The sequence below is a fragment of the Fusarium coffeatum genome, assembly GCF_003316985.1.
Source record: "Fusarium coffeatum strain FIESC_28 chromosome Unknown BRIP53273_contig_67, whole genome shotgun sequence".
Taxonomy (NCBI): domain Eukaryota; kingdom Fungi; phylum Ascomycota; class Sordariomycetes; order Hypocreales; family Nectriaceae; genus Fusarium; species Fusarium coffeatum.
Window position 1 is genome coordinate 210,523 of NW_022157863.1, and position 15,430 is coordinate 225,952.

Below are 15,430 nucleotides of genomic sequence, written 5' to 3' on the forward strand. Positions count from 1 at the left end.
GGGACGGGTATTGCGACAACAACGCAAAGATAATTGCTTTGTAAACAACATTGGTATGATGAGCTTCCAAATCCAATTCCCTAGACGCCTGTAACCGTTATCACGGTGTATCTGCTCATGAAACTGAACCCTCAGGGGTTAGTAGTGATGGTTGTGTTTGAGCGGTTCTGCTCATCAGAACGGATGCGACGAAGTGCTGTCTTGCTCTCCCGCCCAAAAAGACCCAGACACAATGGCAAGGGTACTACAGCAAGTGCCAGTACCGCTTGAAAAATCAACGCGTTCTTCATGTTCTTCGGAGGGTTTGCGTCCTTGCCCGCTGCAAGCGCATCACTGATAATGATGAATATAGCACCAAAGAGCTGGCCGCCAGCCCAGGCAATCGTCGAGGTCACCTCAGGGCTGAGTGGGTGACTCAATTCGATAAGAAACTCGAGTGCGACAGGGACCAGAGAAAATGATGAGGCACCCAAAATGGCAAGGACCACGTAGGGTCCAGCAACGTCCTTGGTTTCCGGCATCCAAACAAAGATCAAGTAGCTGATGCCAACGAGAGGTACGAGGATCTTCAGTGTCAGAAGGAAACTCTTTGTGCGATCTATGATCGGGGAGGACACGGCGGATGCGACAAGACCAACAACAATCAGGACTGCACCACCAATACCAGCCTCGTCATCACTAATGCCGTAGGGCTTGAGCATCTGGTTGAGGAGAGAAGAGACCGAGTTGAAGAAGCCGACATAGACAGCAAACGGAATGAGAATCAACCAAACCTCCAGAGAACTGCTCAAAACACCAATCGACTCGCGGAGACTGAGCTTAGGGGTCTCGGAAGCGGGACCAACTGGTGAAGGGGGTTTCGCAGGAATAACGAAAGCTGGGAGGGCGCAGACAGATGACTACAGCTGTTAGTTGGGCATATTTACAAACATGAGAAGAACCTACAATTATGGAGATGTAGAGTACCATGCTGGAAACATCGCCGGCTTTCTGAACCATAAGTGGTGTGATGAGTTGTCCAATCGCCGCGCCAAATGGATTGGCGAGACTTGCCAGAGCTGTTGCGGCAACACGGCCACGGTCAGTGAACCACAAATCCGAGTATCGAGTTGGTGCCGCAAGAATGAACGGTTGGGCAAAGCCGATGACAATCTCCCCAGCCATTGCACAAGCGAGGCTTCCCCCACTAGCCTTGGTAGAACCAGCATATCGAATCCAGTTACCGATGAGAATGAGAACAGCAGATGTCATAAAGGCCAACTTGGGGCCTCGATGAAGAATGGCAATACTGATGGGGAAGACAGCCACAAATGCGAGAAAGAAAGCAGTGCTGATCCAGTTAATGGTTGATTCGCGAACATTGTAGTACTCGGCAGCGTGTGATGCTACTGGTGCATATGTCATCCACTACGGACTTCCTGTCAGCATACATCTCGAATCGTTTAGCGGCTGGAACTTTAAACTTACATCCCACGACACAATAATGTTCATAAGGGTAAGCTGGATAAGACCAAACCAGCGTCGTTTGTAAGTGCGGTACTCGGTTGAGGCTCCTTGGCGAATGCTACCATCTCTCTCACCCTCGCCTTCGCCCTCGATCTCGCCTGTTTCCCGAGGCTCGTTGAGAGTGAAGTCGCGGGAACCCAGCTTCTGTTTGCGCCAGAAGCGAACACCCGGGCCGTCGCCACTCATGATAGGTTATACGAGGATGTTTTGTGTTCGATTGTTTTCTTCTGGTGTATGCTGGTTTTGAGTCCACAGCGAAGTTGTCAGAGCGTGGAGTTGGAAGATCGTGTGGGAGGAATGTGGGTTGAACAATTGGAAATGTTGATCAGTGGTAAATAGATGTGGTAACAGGGACAAGGTTGCAATATGCAATCCGGATGACTGTGTCAATCAGTGTCAGTATCAATCCCGGTGCCAGTGCAGTGCTGGTGCAGTTGCAAGTTTTGAACCGAGACCGGCAAGCAAGGGCGGGCGCATATAATATCCGATTAAGACGACATATGAGAAGAGGTCGCGATTCGGTATTGGCGGAGAGGTAGAGGGATATCAAGATAGGTGGCAGTTATTGAAAGAAAAAGGAGATCCAGCAGATGATCGAAGATTAGTGTCGAAAACTGCTGTATCACATCATGGGATTCAAAGTCGCCTCACGGTAGTATCTTCTCCCCGAGTAGATTTTTCGGCTGTTGGTTCGACGTTGTAGTTATTGCTTGATGTTTGCTAGGGATCCTCGTCTCGGCCGGAACTTCCACTCGTGTACAACAAATTACCTAATTAAAGATACTTTGACTGACGTGATGGGTCGATCGCGAGTCGTTTCAGCTTGGCGATCCTAGTGGATTCAGAATAGAAGGAAGCATTGAATATGGAGTCGACGGGTAGATGATGAAGAAATAAGGATCTTATTCTTGATCTTGACCCAGATTGAAAAGAGGGGGGATATTCATTCTAATCTATATTGGAAGGAACTACTCGGATCTCAACTGCCATTCCATGTAAAGAGCCAGATTCTCGCTCTTCCACAAAAGGAAGCCGTGTGGCACCTTTGCTATCACCTGCACTTTCCCTGAATCTCGTTCGAGTACAACAAGCGACGCTAACGGTTGCGGCTTGGGCTGAGGGTGCTCATAGGCTCTTTCAGACCGGGGATTGGCAATCCCTAGCTGCAACATCTCTAACCTTCAACCAACCGAGCGCAGATTAATTACTAACTTGATATAGCCTTGGCCGACACCATTCTAGGTAATTCATGTTTAATGGCGATACGAGTAGAAGAGAATTCTCGCTATTCATTCTCTGCATGCCCCTGAATGCCGAGTTGTTTGATCTCGGCAGGTCTTGAGCCTCAATGTGGCTTTCCATACTACGAATCAGAGCATTCCAGTTCTTCAGTTGCCAGACGTTTCAATTACAACAGTCGCGGATAACGGACTTCAATAGCAAACCTTAAAATTGAGGGGAAGCGAGATTCCAGTGTAGGATTCTTGTTCAAGGTCGGTTAAGTTTCCATGCAATGGTACATGCATCTGACTCAACTTGGCAAGCTATCTTGTTTAACCGAGTTCAGTCTATGTATGGCACGGTTATCAAATGGTGCAAATCCCAGACTTACCAGGGTCAAGAAGGTAGATCAAACATGTAAAGGATTAGATTGATATTATCCCCTATCGTGTATATACAGTAAGTACTACAAGGTTATCCCAAGAGTATACCAAGCATCATGCTGTATACCTGAATTTGGCAAATACAACCGACTCGAACCCATGATTGACAAGAGAAATCAGTTAAGCAATGACCAATTGTCAGAACTTAAGCCGAAACAAAGTTCTTCAACGTCTAACCCTGCAAAGACTGTAATATGCTTTAACTCAACCCTGTCCGAAACCCATCCCTCCCAGTGAACTTGAGCACCCAACCAGGACTGTGCCGTAGTTCCGATGTACAAACCAATTCATCCTATCTCGTTGATCACCGAGGTCTCACATGTGTGATATATATGGTTATGAATTCGACTGGTTCATGAAGTCTTACAAGAAAATATGAGACAAGGATGCTTGCTTCGGCAAATGAATAAATACCAGGAACTGGCCAATCTTTTCTTCAAGAAAAGTTCCGAAACATGTACCTTGAGACTTCCACCATCTCAGTCCAATTCCATGATCATCGTGTTCCGGGTCATGGTTTTTAATTTCTTCATTAAGCTTGCCAGGAAATACTCGGGATTGGGTGGGCTATATCCTTCGATATCGCAAAGGTCGCAGCATTCTGACTATTGTCAATCCTGCCAGGGACAGGCCTGATAAGTACAACCGCAAGGGTCGACGTAATATCCAGCAGCAATGAAGGTCTTGTTATGACATACACTTATCCGAAAGGTAAAGCATTCGGCACCCATGAACGTAACAAACTTTCATCTGGGAGAAGAGAACTGGATAACGAGAAGGGCAACGTCCCTACCCTTAAGACACCAGGGCAATTCAGATTGTCATACATCAGAGTTCACAGTCTTCGCTAGGTCAAATATGGCGCAAAGTCAATCCATGGTCTAGGTATAAAGTGCAAGAAATCTATTCAGGCGTAAGAGCGTATGGTACAGAGAGAGCCGGCATCAGAGTAATTTCTGGCCGACTTGACACCCAACAGATGAGCATTCGTACAAGGGAACAGCCTTCCGTAGTGGGCAGCATTACCTCGTTCCGGCTCCAGGCATCTTTTCGACGTGTATGTAACCATTGCGTCGTCGTAGTAACCGATAACCAATGTTGTGAGTTTACTTGAGCTGAGACCAAAGCTTGGGAGCGGCGCAAGCGGTCGCACAGTGGGCAAGGTGGAAGACTAAATGCATGTTAGTAATTGAGGTGACAAGTGAAATAGTCAGGGTCCAAAGGATCCATGACGCAGTTGGGCTCGGGTTGACATACACTCCTCGACACAGTCCTCCTTGGCACCACCCTCGCTCTCCTGCTGCTGAACACGCTCAACACACTCGTCGAAGTGGTGCTTGGCGGGGGCACATTGGGGAGCGTTCTTGCACTCTGTAGATGCGTTAGTATATACGTATTGCGGCTTATTATCGCGGTTGAATGGAAAGCAATAGGTAAATCGCTCGTCGCTTCTGGGACCGGATATTGGCGTAAGTGATTGACGAACCTTCCTCGAGAGTCTCCTTGGGGTCGACGAGCTCCTCCTCATCATCCTCATCCTCCTCTTCTTCCTCTTCCTCCTCCTCCTCCTCCTCCTCCTCGGGCTCGTTCTTAGACTCGGTCTTGGACTCGTTCTCCTCCTGCAATATGGTCAGTACTAGATCAATCAACCCCGCAAGACATTATATGCGCTGTCCGAGACGTCGCATCACAATTGATCAACGTCATGACCAGAGACAAAAAATGCCTTGCTCAGAAAAATCCCGTACCTGGGGCTCCTCAGCAGGAGCCTCGGCCTCAACGACGCTCCATGGCGTCACAGCCTCGACAATATCGGTGAAAGCGTCCCAGATACCCATTGCGACAGGTGGAAAGATTCACAATGGCGAGTGGTGGTTTCGATTGAGGTGTCGTTCGTCGATTCGTCGTTCCTAATCGTAAGAGGTCGGAAGCTCTCGGCCAAAGTCACGAAATGAAAACTGATCCGGAATTGAGACGTTTTGATTGGTTACAAGGAGCCGGCTTTGTCATACGTCATCACGTGATTATCCGCGTGATCCTACATGCCTTTTGGCCGACCCAATTCCGTAGAGAATTAATAAATTGAAGTTATTTATTTTAAACATTTCATATGGCTATCCAAAATCGCTTTGTTTCTAAGTTTGGAGACTTCCTGATGACGGAAAACATAATGTCTGGCAACGTCATAATTCTAGCAGAACCCTTGAAATACACAACCCCGAGAAACAACAAGAGACAGTACAAAGAGTTAATGAATGCTGCTGAAATCTTGGTATCTGTAATACGACCACAGCTCATTGGCGTGGTTCGGTGCGGCCGTTAATCATCATTTTCGTATGCTCCCCGATCAATCTCGCCCCGGACGTGATCCTCCAATCGAATATTCAACTGCTGCGCCTGTGCTTCGTCGTAATTTGGTGGTGGTTCATCCGGTGCCCTGGCGCTAGCAGAACTCTCTGATCGATTGGGGCGTACATCTGTTGAGGCTGATGTAGATGCGGGTTGTGCAGAAGAAGCTTCATAGGCAGGCAAAGGTTCATCAGGAACGTCAGCGCCTGGGCCCATCTCACGGCGCATTTCTTGGTACTGGTAGAGGCGTTCCCGCAGTCTGATGTAGGCTTCATTGAAATCCATCATGCCTCCATCTGAAAAAGTGAATTTAACCTCAAGACGAGGAATATCTGGCGGTATACCACCTCCAGATACAGGGATACAGTCTGATTTCCAGACCCATCCCCACCACATTGAAGATGAAGTGGTGGAATCTTGGAACTTTAGGATTGGAGCGCTGAAGGACTCAAACTTTGGTTCCTGTGTAGGTTTTAGAGGAAGGTATACAATCTGAGAGGTTAGTAAAACATTCAAAGATGTTAGGGGCCATCATCAAACTTACTCTCTTGTTGGTTAGGAAGAGGGTGCCTTTGTCACTTTTGCGTTGAAACGAGGCACATCGTGCTCTCAGCTCCTGGGGCACAGACAGGTCGCATGAGATTCTCGATTCGAGCTTCATCAAGATGCGTTCATTGCCTAGCTTGACGAAGCCGCCCTGATTGAGCATAACCCAGCTATCGGCATTGTCAGGATCGACGGGCCGCGAAGGAGGACGGCTCGTTATAAGATAGTCATGAGGATTGTCCATTATAGGGCGGGGTCCATGACTCCATGGGCCGAAGATGGCGGGGCTGTGAACGGGACGGGCTGCGCCGTGACCGCCGTATACGGAGGGAACAAGGCGGAGAAGACGGAGGAGGTATACGGAGAGAAGGACGGGAGAAGGGCACGGGTAGAGGTACGGAACGGGGGTATTGGTATGGGCACGGAGCAGGGGAACGGCAGGGCTGACAGTCTGCAGTATACAAGACCGGGCGGACAAGTGAACCAAATACCAAGAGGGAAAGGTTGAGAATAACTTGACAAGACAGGACGGGAAGAGGAAAGGCTCAGAGAAAGAGATTCAGAGAAAGGTTCGCGAAAGAGGCTTACTTTATCGACATTGTCGCGTACAGGGTTCAAGCGACCCTAGCTCGTGGGCAAATGGCTCCAGGCTCCGTACCGACAGGTTCAGGACGTGCAGGCAGCTTTAGTAGCTCCGAGATCTTGGAGCAAGTGGCTCTGGCTCTGGCTGCGGCGGCCGGGTTGGCCTTTGGCCTTGTCTTGTCTTGGGTCTTTGGGGCCTGTGGTGGGGGGTGGACCCTCTCTGTTCCGTTCCGTTTTGCGAACGAGCGGGCGAGGGAACAACCGACCGAGCGAGGTATGGTATGGTATGGTATGTATTGTACTGGCTGTACTGTACGGAGAGTACGTACGTAGCAGCAGCAGTAGCGAGAGAAGAGAAGCCCAAGTTCCAGATCAACCGAGGATGATTGTCAGGGCCTGTCGAATAGGATCAGAACGACCCGGGGCCAAGGCACAGGATACAGTACCTAGTAGTAGATAGACTGGGGGGACGAGACAAGTAGATGCTGTAACGTTGGGAGATCCTAAGCCAAGAAAGCCAAGCAAAGAGTAACTCGAGGCGAAGGAATAAAGGTGAAGCAGAGTAGAACAAAGCTTGACTGAGAGTGACTGACTGACTGACTGAACTCAACGGGACGGAACGAAACTGGTGGCTGGAAGTGGTGCCGTAGTAAGGTGGGGGAAGCGGCGATTTGATCGAATTTGCGGGCGAAGACTTGATTTGTGGGCGTTGGGTCAGTTTGATGTCGAGTCACGGTAATAATTAGCCAGCTGAGCTTATTGAAACTCAACTGAAGCCAGGAGCACGATGTGATGGATGGGCAAAGCAGATCTTAGCAGCGGAAGGATACGGATGAGTAAGTTAGTACTAGGTTGGTGAGGTTGATGACGGTTGTGGTGGTATGGATGCTATGCGAAGTGATGCGATACGAATGGGATCACTCATCAGCCAGAGTTTTAGTGGATTAGGTCAAGTAAGGTTGGAGATTCAAACTTTTGGGCTCTGGCGCTGCCCTGCGGATCGTCTTTTTTGGGCCGAGCCGCGCGGATGATCTGGTCGAAGAACTGCCTGTTCACGTTAAGGAGCTACTACTGTATCCTCTGACATTCCGCGATTATCATTGGTCAGAATTTTGAAAAAAGTACGATGTATCGCTGTCCAGGTCCCTAGGTCTACTGTAGGTCAGGTTTGTATTGAAACAATCCCATGGACCACGTGCTTATTTCAACCGAGACTAGGTAATTACACTAACAATCAGCAAAATGCAACTGTACCACTGTCTTGGGAAACATCCTGGCTAATTTCAAATATACCTTTCACAACCAACTAACAGCTGTAACCTGATACTCCATCCAATCTCTTTTTCTTATGGGCCCTGGATACTCTATCCAGTTCAAGTGAACTTTGCCGAGCTCCTGTTGGAAAGCTGAACAGGCCGAAACCAACTCTCATCTTTCAGGAAATCAAGGAGCCCGTCCCGCCTCCCCATTTACCGACCGTTCGCCTCCACTAGGTATCAGACAAGGCGAGATCCTGCAGCTCCAGTCGATCATCCGTCTTCTCCGTCCCCAAAGGACCAGACCAAGAACACACTAGCCGGTCGACGTTTCGTTGACGAGGACAGAACATCTCAACAGCATTAGTCTTTCAGAATGACCAATTGTTGATCTGCAGTGAAGAAATCCCTCCTTGTGGGCTGTCTGTCAACGTCAGTTCCATCACCCGACATGCTTGTCCACATTAGCGAAAGCAACGTACGTAGTAGGCTAGCAGACCATTGCGTTGTAACTAACTGCAGGGCCCATCTTTGTCAGGCCCCAGAACCGGCCCAGCACCCACTAACAACTTTACATCAACCCAAGCCAGACCACGCCGGAACTAAAGGACAGAAGATGGTAGACGCGAAGGTATTCGGACCCTCTCCGAATCAGAATGATCAAGCCACGGGCTCTCAATCGGTGACTGCCACGGAGATGTGACGAGAGGGGAGGGGTATCGGCGAAGTGCTGTTACCATATTGTAGTGTAGTCTTGTCGTGATGGCATGCATTATTTAGCTGCATCATACCAACACTTGGTGTAGCCCTCGTGCATGCCTGGGTTGTGGGACAGGGATAGGGCACTATTTATGAGTGCTGTTCATTTTGGAGGGGTCTTTGAAGGGCCATGACCATATCATAGGTTCGTCAAGTATCTGAAGCTACTTTGAGCATAGCACTCGCTCCTCTTGTTTATGCCCGGCAAAGGCCCAGTAGTTAGACTAACAAGGCGCATGTTCCAATTAACCCCCAGTAATCGTTCCCACCATGCAAGTTACGAGTCCAGATGCAGTCAACAACGGCTGATCTTGGCAGAGTCAGGCTTTGATATCACTTGTGCGTTCCATAATACTGTAGCTGCTGTTAGTTCCTATCCCATTGAAGAGTAGCCCGACTTCCAATTGGGTAAGATATCCCACTTCACTGAACCATGGACCACCATGTCAGAGTTAGAGAACCCCAGTGTCCGTGTGTCTGGGGTTGATACAGTAGAGCGGTTAGTTGAGGGTTGATTGAGTTGCCCACCTAAGAGCTAGCGTGCATCTACTGTACTTTTGGCAGCATCTAATCTGTTATCATTATACCAAAAATCGACATGTATCACGAGATGTTGTTGATTACCATTCTCATCACTAATTTCGTGGTCTAAGTCTATAAAATGTATTGGATGTGCTAACAGTAGTAGGAGCCCAGAGGCAGTTGCCGTAGGGTATTGTTTATGTCGTACCTTCCTCGAATTAAAGTACCCCTCAGTCCAGCTCCCACCTTCCCATCCATCCATTCTCGCAACTTGTCCATTCACCACTCAGGTTTCAATCGCTTCCAAAAACCTTCCTGAAACACCAGCCTCCCCGGTACCTAACAATGTCTCATCATGACTCGTCGGTACGTAGACGGATAGCTACGGTGATAGGGAAAATACTGACTTTCTTCTGACACCCTCTTACATCGGGTCCCTTGTCTATAAGACACGTCATTTTCTTAAATCTCAAGCTTTTACTAACTGATTCAGATTCGATACCAGGGATGGAGCTGATAGTCACGACACTCTGCGTCATGCACGAACAACTATAAACCTTCGCACAATTCCACGAATAGTCTGAACGGGGCTATCAAAAGAGAAAAGAGTCAACAACGGACGTCATGCCAGTTGCTCCGCTTGAGCTCCTAATCTATCTCTGTCACTAGTTTCGCAGTTTTAGCCGCGAATAAGAAGGCTGTTTCTTTTCGACTTCCTGTTCCCGCCCTGGAAATAATTTCACGAGTTCGTGATTGGCTTCGGTCAACCTCTACCTTGTCCTCCCCACCGAGACCGTGCATTCTAACATGTATTGGTAATGATTCTGATTGGACTGAACGTCCGGGCTGATGGGAGGCTCCGGAGTCATGGAGCTCGGAGTCCCGCTACAACATTGAACCTCCACCGATTACCGGCAAGTTCTAAACCGGCAGCATACGCACTTACAACGTCAAAAGGGCCTTCATCCTTCAAATCTGCGACTTACTGATAGACCTCGCTCACCGACTCGTCCGTATTCGCTTAACTTTCCTGCTCTGGGACGCAATCAGCATGAGTTACAAATCCCAAGACTTGATCAAGCTGCAGCAGTACTCGGCGTGCGATATTTCAGATGCCCTGCTCAAGCTAAAAGTTCCAGGCGCCGGGTTTGTTGCCGATCTGAACCTTTACAGCTCTCCCGAGGTTGATGGAACATCGGTTACTGTTGCGCCAGTTTCAACAGTCCTGTTCGCCCCGAAAGGACAGGACGTCGCCGAGACGCAAAAGAATATTCCTGAAGGAACCCATTGGGCTGATCTGACAGAAGCAGGAACTATTGTGGTCCTCAAACAGCCAGACGGTCAAAAGAATGCTGTCTGTGGCGGAATTATGGCGATTCGCATGAAAGTGTGCCAAGCCAAGGGCATTGTCGTGGCAGGGCGGGCCAGAGATATCCAGGAACTAAAGAGCACCTCCCTACCGGTGAGTGCCATGGGCCCTTTTCTTTGGGTAAGCTGAACGGAGATTTGCAGATTTGGGCTCGTGGGCTGTCCACAGTTGGAGTCGGTGGAGGTAGCGTCCCCTGGGCGATTCAGGTACCTCTTGACATCGACGGTACCCTCGTCTGTCCCGGCGACCTGGCATTTAGCGACCCAATCAACGGAGTAGTCGTCATCCCTAAAGACAAGGTTTCTGCGGTCCTTGAGTTGCTGCCCAAGCTGACGGCGGCTGATGACAAGGTTAAGGAGGATGTTCTCAAGGGAGCAACGGTCTACGAGTCCTTTAAAATCCACCGAAGTAACATATGAGAGACGATTTGAACAGACGACATACAACGGAAGCTTGACAACAACAAGCTCATTACACGCTGCAAGTGCAGGGCTCAGTGAACTACTGACTGGGCAGACTAAGTGTGGCTGTTCTTACAGGGACGCATTACGGGACTGTCAGATCTACAATTTGTGTCAAGCAACTCAGGGGGGCGATGGATCGACAATACAGTTGTGTTTTATGTCATCAGTTCATTAACATGCCATCATCAGAGTAGGATCTCTACCATGACTACCAAACAACCAACAATCAACCTTTAGCTCCAGACCAATAAGGAAATACATGCAAGAAGAAACATATGCTGGCATATCCAGACGCGTGCCAGCTCATCACAGCCACACATCCTTATCTCTACTCGGAGTGGAAGGCTTATCCAGTCCAAAATCGAGCTTCGGCATCTCAATCTTTGGCGCCGCCTCGACAGGTTTCTTTTGACCTCCGGTTTTCTTTGGCGAAGTCCGAGCGTCAGGGGGCGGGCCGTATCGCACGTCCTTGACATCCCAGCCGTCTTCAACTGCCGCCCCGACCCACGTCCGAAGACCGTCGTGCACACTGCCATAAAACTTCTCTTTGCAAAGGCGCATACTGCCGCCCAGACAACGCTCCCATCCAGAAATACGGAATTGCGCGCGAAGGTTATTGCGCTCCTCCATGGTCAGCGTACAAGCCAAAATAGCATTCATGAGGTCAAGATGAGAGGCAAGGTAGTTAGTCGCGTCCCATTCAACTCCGCCCACATATGGTGCTGCTGGGACCGGCGGTCGCTCCTGTGGGAAGTGCCGAAGCATGTAGCTGTAGGGAGCATTGGCGTGATCAGCGGACGAGGGGCGGTCCGAAGGAAGGGATACGACGTTGACGTTGTGAAGGAAGATCCAGAACACCTCTTTAGTGACACTGACGACCTCCTTATTCCAAACCCGGTATGGTCTTTCCTGTCTCATTTCCAAGACAAATGGCAGAGGGCGCTGGTTCTCGTCGGGCTCAGGATCTCTCAGGTGAGCCAGAATTCTCTGCGCCCGCGTGACACGTTCAGCTGGGGCAGCAGACTCGATATACGTGAACAAGACCGAGGTTACGATGTTGCGGGTGGTGAATTCACTAGGACCCTTCTTTTCAGGGTCAAAAAGCATGTGAAGAAGCTTCGGGAACAGATCAGCCTGGATTGTGTCCAGGTATTGCATGGCACGAGCTGTCGTCGATAGTGCCTTGAGGCAGAGCAGGTTTTCGTGAAGGAGTGCGTCCTCATGTTCTTCCCTATGGGGTGTTAGTAACAGTAACGGGAAATGCATTATGCCTTTGCTTACCTCCATTCAACCTCCATGATACGGTTGAGAAGATCTACAATCTCCTTCATACCCCCTTGTTGGATAAAGTCTTCGATCCATGCCACTGTCTCGTTCCTCAGAAGCAGGCGGAGCTTGTGGACCTTGCCAACCTCGACAAGCTGTGGTTTCTGGACCTTTCTAAGGTACGCAACGTAGTCGGCAGGCCCTTGGTTGAGTTTGATCTTGGAGAGGATGCCAGAGTTGGAGATGGAGCTAGTGGAGGGAGCTTCGCTGACGACGCTGTCTGTGGACTTGCTTCTAAAATGGCGGCCCAGTGTTCCCTCGCCCTTTGATTTCTTGATGGGAGAACTGGGCTCCTTGGACTCTTTTCTGCCTCGCGACAGGTTGAAGCTTTTGCCTCTTGATCGCTTCTGCTTTTCTTCGTTTTGCGTGGCTGCTTCCATAATCAAGCCACTGTTGGCGCTGTCAGTCGAGCAGGGCCTGTCGGATCGAGAACCTTGTGATTCGGCCCAGTCCTGTCGGATAAACTCCATCTTAATTGTGTCGCTCAAATTTCTCATCTTGTACCTCTGGTTCTCCGGGATGTTTCGCCGATCCAACATGGCTTCCAAGTGCTTATCAATGTCCTTGGGGTCGAGCGCTGGCGTTGTCGGCTCTGGTACGGTTGACGTCGACTTGGACCGCTTGTGGCTGAATGTAGTAAAGACGCTCAAGACCTTACCTCGACCGGTCCTACTTCGAGCCTCAGTCGAATCCTTTGATCCTTTGCGGGAATCGTTGGAAGTGCGTGGCTTGGTGGGTGATGGCGGTGGCTCCATCCCGCCGAGTATGGGGTGGTATGACTTTGGTCGCTCCTTGACAGCAACTCGACTGCTGCTGTAGCTGTCTTGAGCAGTGGGAGGCCTGGGTTCATCCATACTTCGGCGACTGCTCTGTGCTTGGTCAATGAGCGGTCTGGATGCGAATTGAGAGTATATAGGTGTTTGTGCAGGAGGCGCCATAGGCTCTTCGGGTGTTTGGTTTTCTTTGTCCTTGGATGAGTTGACATCGTCTTCTGAATTGAATCTGCCCAGGTTTCGCAAGGTCTTGGGCTTGAGCAGACCAGCAAGGTTTGTCGCAGACTTTGGTCTTTTTGGTTTCGTGGGGGAGGGATCGCGAGACTTGGACGCCTTGGCTTCTTTGCCTGGGGCGGTTATGATTGTGAAATTGCCAAAGCTGTTCTTGGTAGGCGACTGCGATCGGCCTCGGTCCTGTCGCTGCTGCGGCTGTGGCAGACGGGGTGCAGACGTTTGCTGGTTGTACTGCAATTCCGCCAGCGCACCGGGGTTGGAGTAATTCTCGAAGGCCATGATCTTTGGGTGGATGGGAGAGACGGGTACGTCGAAGGGATTTTGGAGGGATTGGGTATCGGTAGAGGCTTGACGACGATGTCTGAAGCCTTCGAAAATGGTCGACTTTGGCCGTGGTCTTCGGACCTGGTCGAAGCTGCTGGAGTCGTTGGAATTCATGGTGTCGTTGTGTTGTATCGGTGCTTTATATGAGAGCTACTATGTAAGGCAGTACTGGCGCTCACCCACACCGTTTAGAGCAGGTTCAGTACAAGTGAAGAAGTATGTAGAGTATAGTAAAGTAGTAAGGTAAGAGAGAAAAGCGACAATGAACAAAAACAAGTGCAAGTGTCGCTCACGCCGACCGGTGAGAATAAAAAGCCAACAAAGACTGCAGATTGGGAGAGCTACAACGCCATTGCAATCAAGATAATAAAAAGTTCAGGTGAAGTCAAAGTCGAAAGTCGAAAAGAAGAGCTGGGGATTGGGACTGGGACTAGTAGGAAAGCAAGGTCGTTTAGGCCAAGCTGAAGGTCAAGGCACGGTTAGGTTAGCAGGGCCGTTGCACTGTTTATCGGGGAACGGTCGTTGACGGGGCGACGGGGAGCTATCTTATCGCACCAGTGACCAGTGACGGTGGTGATGCCGATGCAGGATGGCGTGTACAAGCTCGGATGGTAGAATTCTTGGTAATAAAATTTGTTTACTTTTTTTCTGATGGTCCTATTAATTCTTGCATGTTAAGATACTAGTTCTGCAATGCGGGTGAGGTTCAAGAATGCAATTCATATCCAATGGTTAATGAATCCTAGCTTGACCGTTGATCAACCAACATGAATTCCAATGTAGAGTTTGTAAGCTTTGAATAACGTCTTTATCTAGCCCAATCGACTTTAAAACTACATTTGAACTATATTTAGTCTATCATGCACAGTTGAATCTATACGCTACTCAGATTAGTTGGCATCTCTGTCATCCAGACCATGATCATGAGTCCAGAGCTGAACAATGACGAAGTGGTCCAAGAGCCGGGAATATCCTTGTTTGTTGTTTACTTTTCTGTACTCTTTAAACCGTCCAAGCTTTAGAAGTGGTCCTTCCGTCTTGAGTCCATAATAAAAATAAATGGACGGAGAAAATTGTACGTCATGATATGGAGGTGGTTGCTTTTTTCCATGATGACTCTCATGACACAGATGCAAGTAAATATTGATTCGGTCGACCAGGATTGAATACGATATTGATATTGATGGAAAGCGGGAGGTGGTAACCTACTCAATGGATGTGATGCGGGGTAGTTAGCGGGCAACGGGAATAATAATAATAATAATTCATGTCGAATATAACCTCCATGTAAGCATGTTCAATGTAACACAGAACAGTCGAGACTTGGGATGAAGAGTAAACACAAGGTTGTTTTGATCTTAAGAGATCGAGTTATATGAGATCTAGATGAGATAGCAAAGATGATTGTTTCATCATGAGTAGTCTTGAGTATGATTTAGGGTGGTAGACAATCTGCAACGATTGAGGTGTTATGATGAATATCATGAAACATTCACGGGAACCTGATCATCGTTCTTTTTATCATCATGAACAAACAAATTGAGGGCAACCGCTCTTTTTATACTTTCTGCAACGCATATCTAATGCCGATGTCAAGTCCGATCAGTTTCCGTATCATCTGCCGCCGTACACTACCGAGGCCGTCCCCGTCCCCCGGACTTAGACCCACGGCTACGGCTCAAGCCTCCATCATAGCTCTAATCCCGCGGGGTCCTCCACTGGGATAAATGTTTAAGCCTCACTTTTCCTCTCTTTC

General features: G+C 49.0%; 5 protein-coding genes across 5 annotated transcripts; 1 reads left to right on the plus strand and 4 right to left on the minus strand.

Annotated features, from left to right (window-relative positions):
• Nucleotides 1–131: 131 nt before the first annotated feature.
• On the minus strand, nt 132–1,692 carry FIESC28_03175 (uncharacterized protein; the record flags this gene model as incomplete). Its single annotated transcript, XM_031157324.1, has 3 exons — nt 132–899; nt 946–1,407; nt 1,468–1,692. 3 exons carry the CDS (start codon nt 1,690–1,692, stop codon nt 132–134), a joined length of 1,455 nt encoding a protein of 484 aa, XP_031018653.1.
• A 2,584-nt stretch (nt 1,693–4,276) lies between these two features.
• On the minus strand, nt 4,277–5,008 carry FIESC28_03176 (uncharacterized protein; the record flags this gene model as incomplete). Its single annotated transcript, XM_031157325.1, has 4 exons — nt 4,277–4,341; nt 4,428–4,541; nt 4,657–4,789; nt 4,919–5,008. The coding sequence occupies 4 exons, from the start codon at nt 5,006–5,008 to the stop codon at nt 4,277–4,279; spliced, it is 402 nt and encodes a 133-aa protein (XP_031018654.1).
• A 481-nt stretch (nt 5,009–5,489) lies between these two features.
• On the minus strand, nt 5,490–6,309 carry FIESC28_03177 (uncharacterized protein; the record flags this gene model as incomplete). The annotated part of the gene is made up of 2 exons (XM_031157326.1): nt 5,490–6,011; nt 6,064–6,309. 2 exons carry the CDS (start codon nt 6,307–6,309, stop codon nt 5,490–5,492), a joined length of 768 nt encoding a protein of 255 aa, XP_031018655.1.
• A 3,926-nt stretch (nt 6,310–10,235) lies between these two features.
• On the plus strand, nt 10,236–10,972 carry FIESC28_03178 (uncharacterized protein; the record flags this gene model as incomplete). The annotated part of the gene is made up of 2 exons (XM_031157327.1): nt 10,236–10,646; nt 10,697–10,972. The coding sequence occupies 2 exons, from the start codon at nt 10,236–10,238 to the stop codon at nt 10,970–10,972; spliced, it is 687 nt and encodes a 228-aa protein (XP_031018656.1).
• Nucleotides 10,973–11,323: 351 nt separating this feature from the next.
• Nucleotides 11,324–13,788, minus strand: FIESC28_03179 (uncharacterized protein; the record flags this gene model as incomplete). Its single annotated transcript, XM_031157328.1, has 2 exons — nt 11,324–12,248; nt 12,299–13,788. The coding sequence occupies 2 exons, from the start codon at nt 13,786–13,788 to the stop codon at nt 11,324–11,326; spliced, it is 2,415 nt and encodes an 804-aa protein (XP_031018657.1).
• Between the last annotated feature and the right edge of the window lie 1,642 nt (nt 13,789–15,430).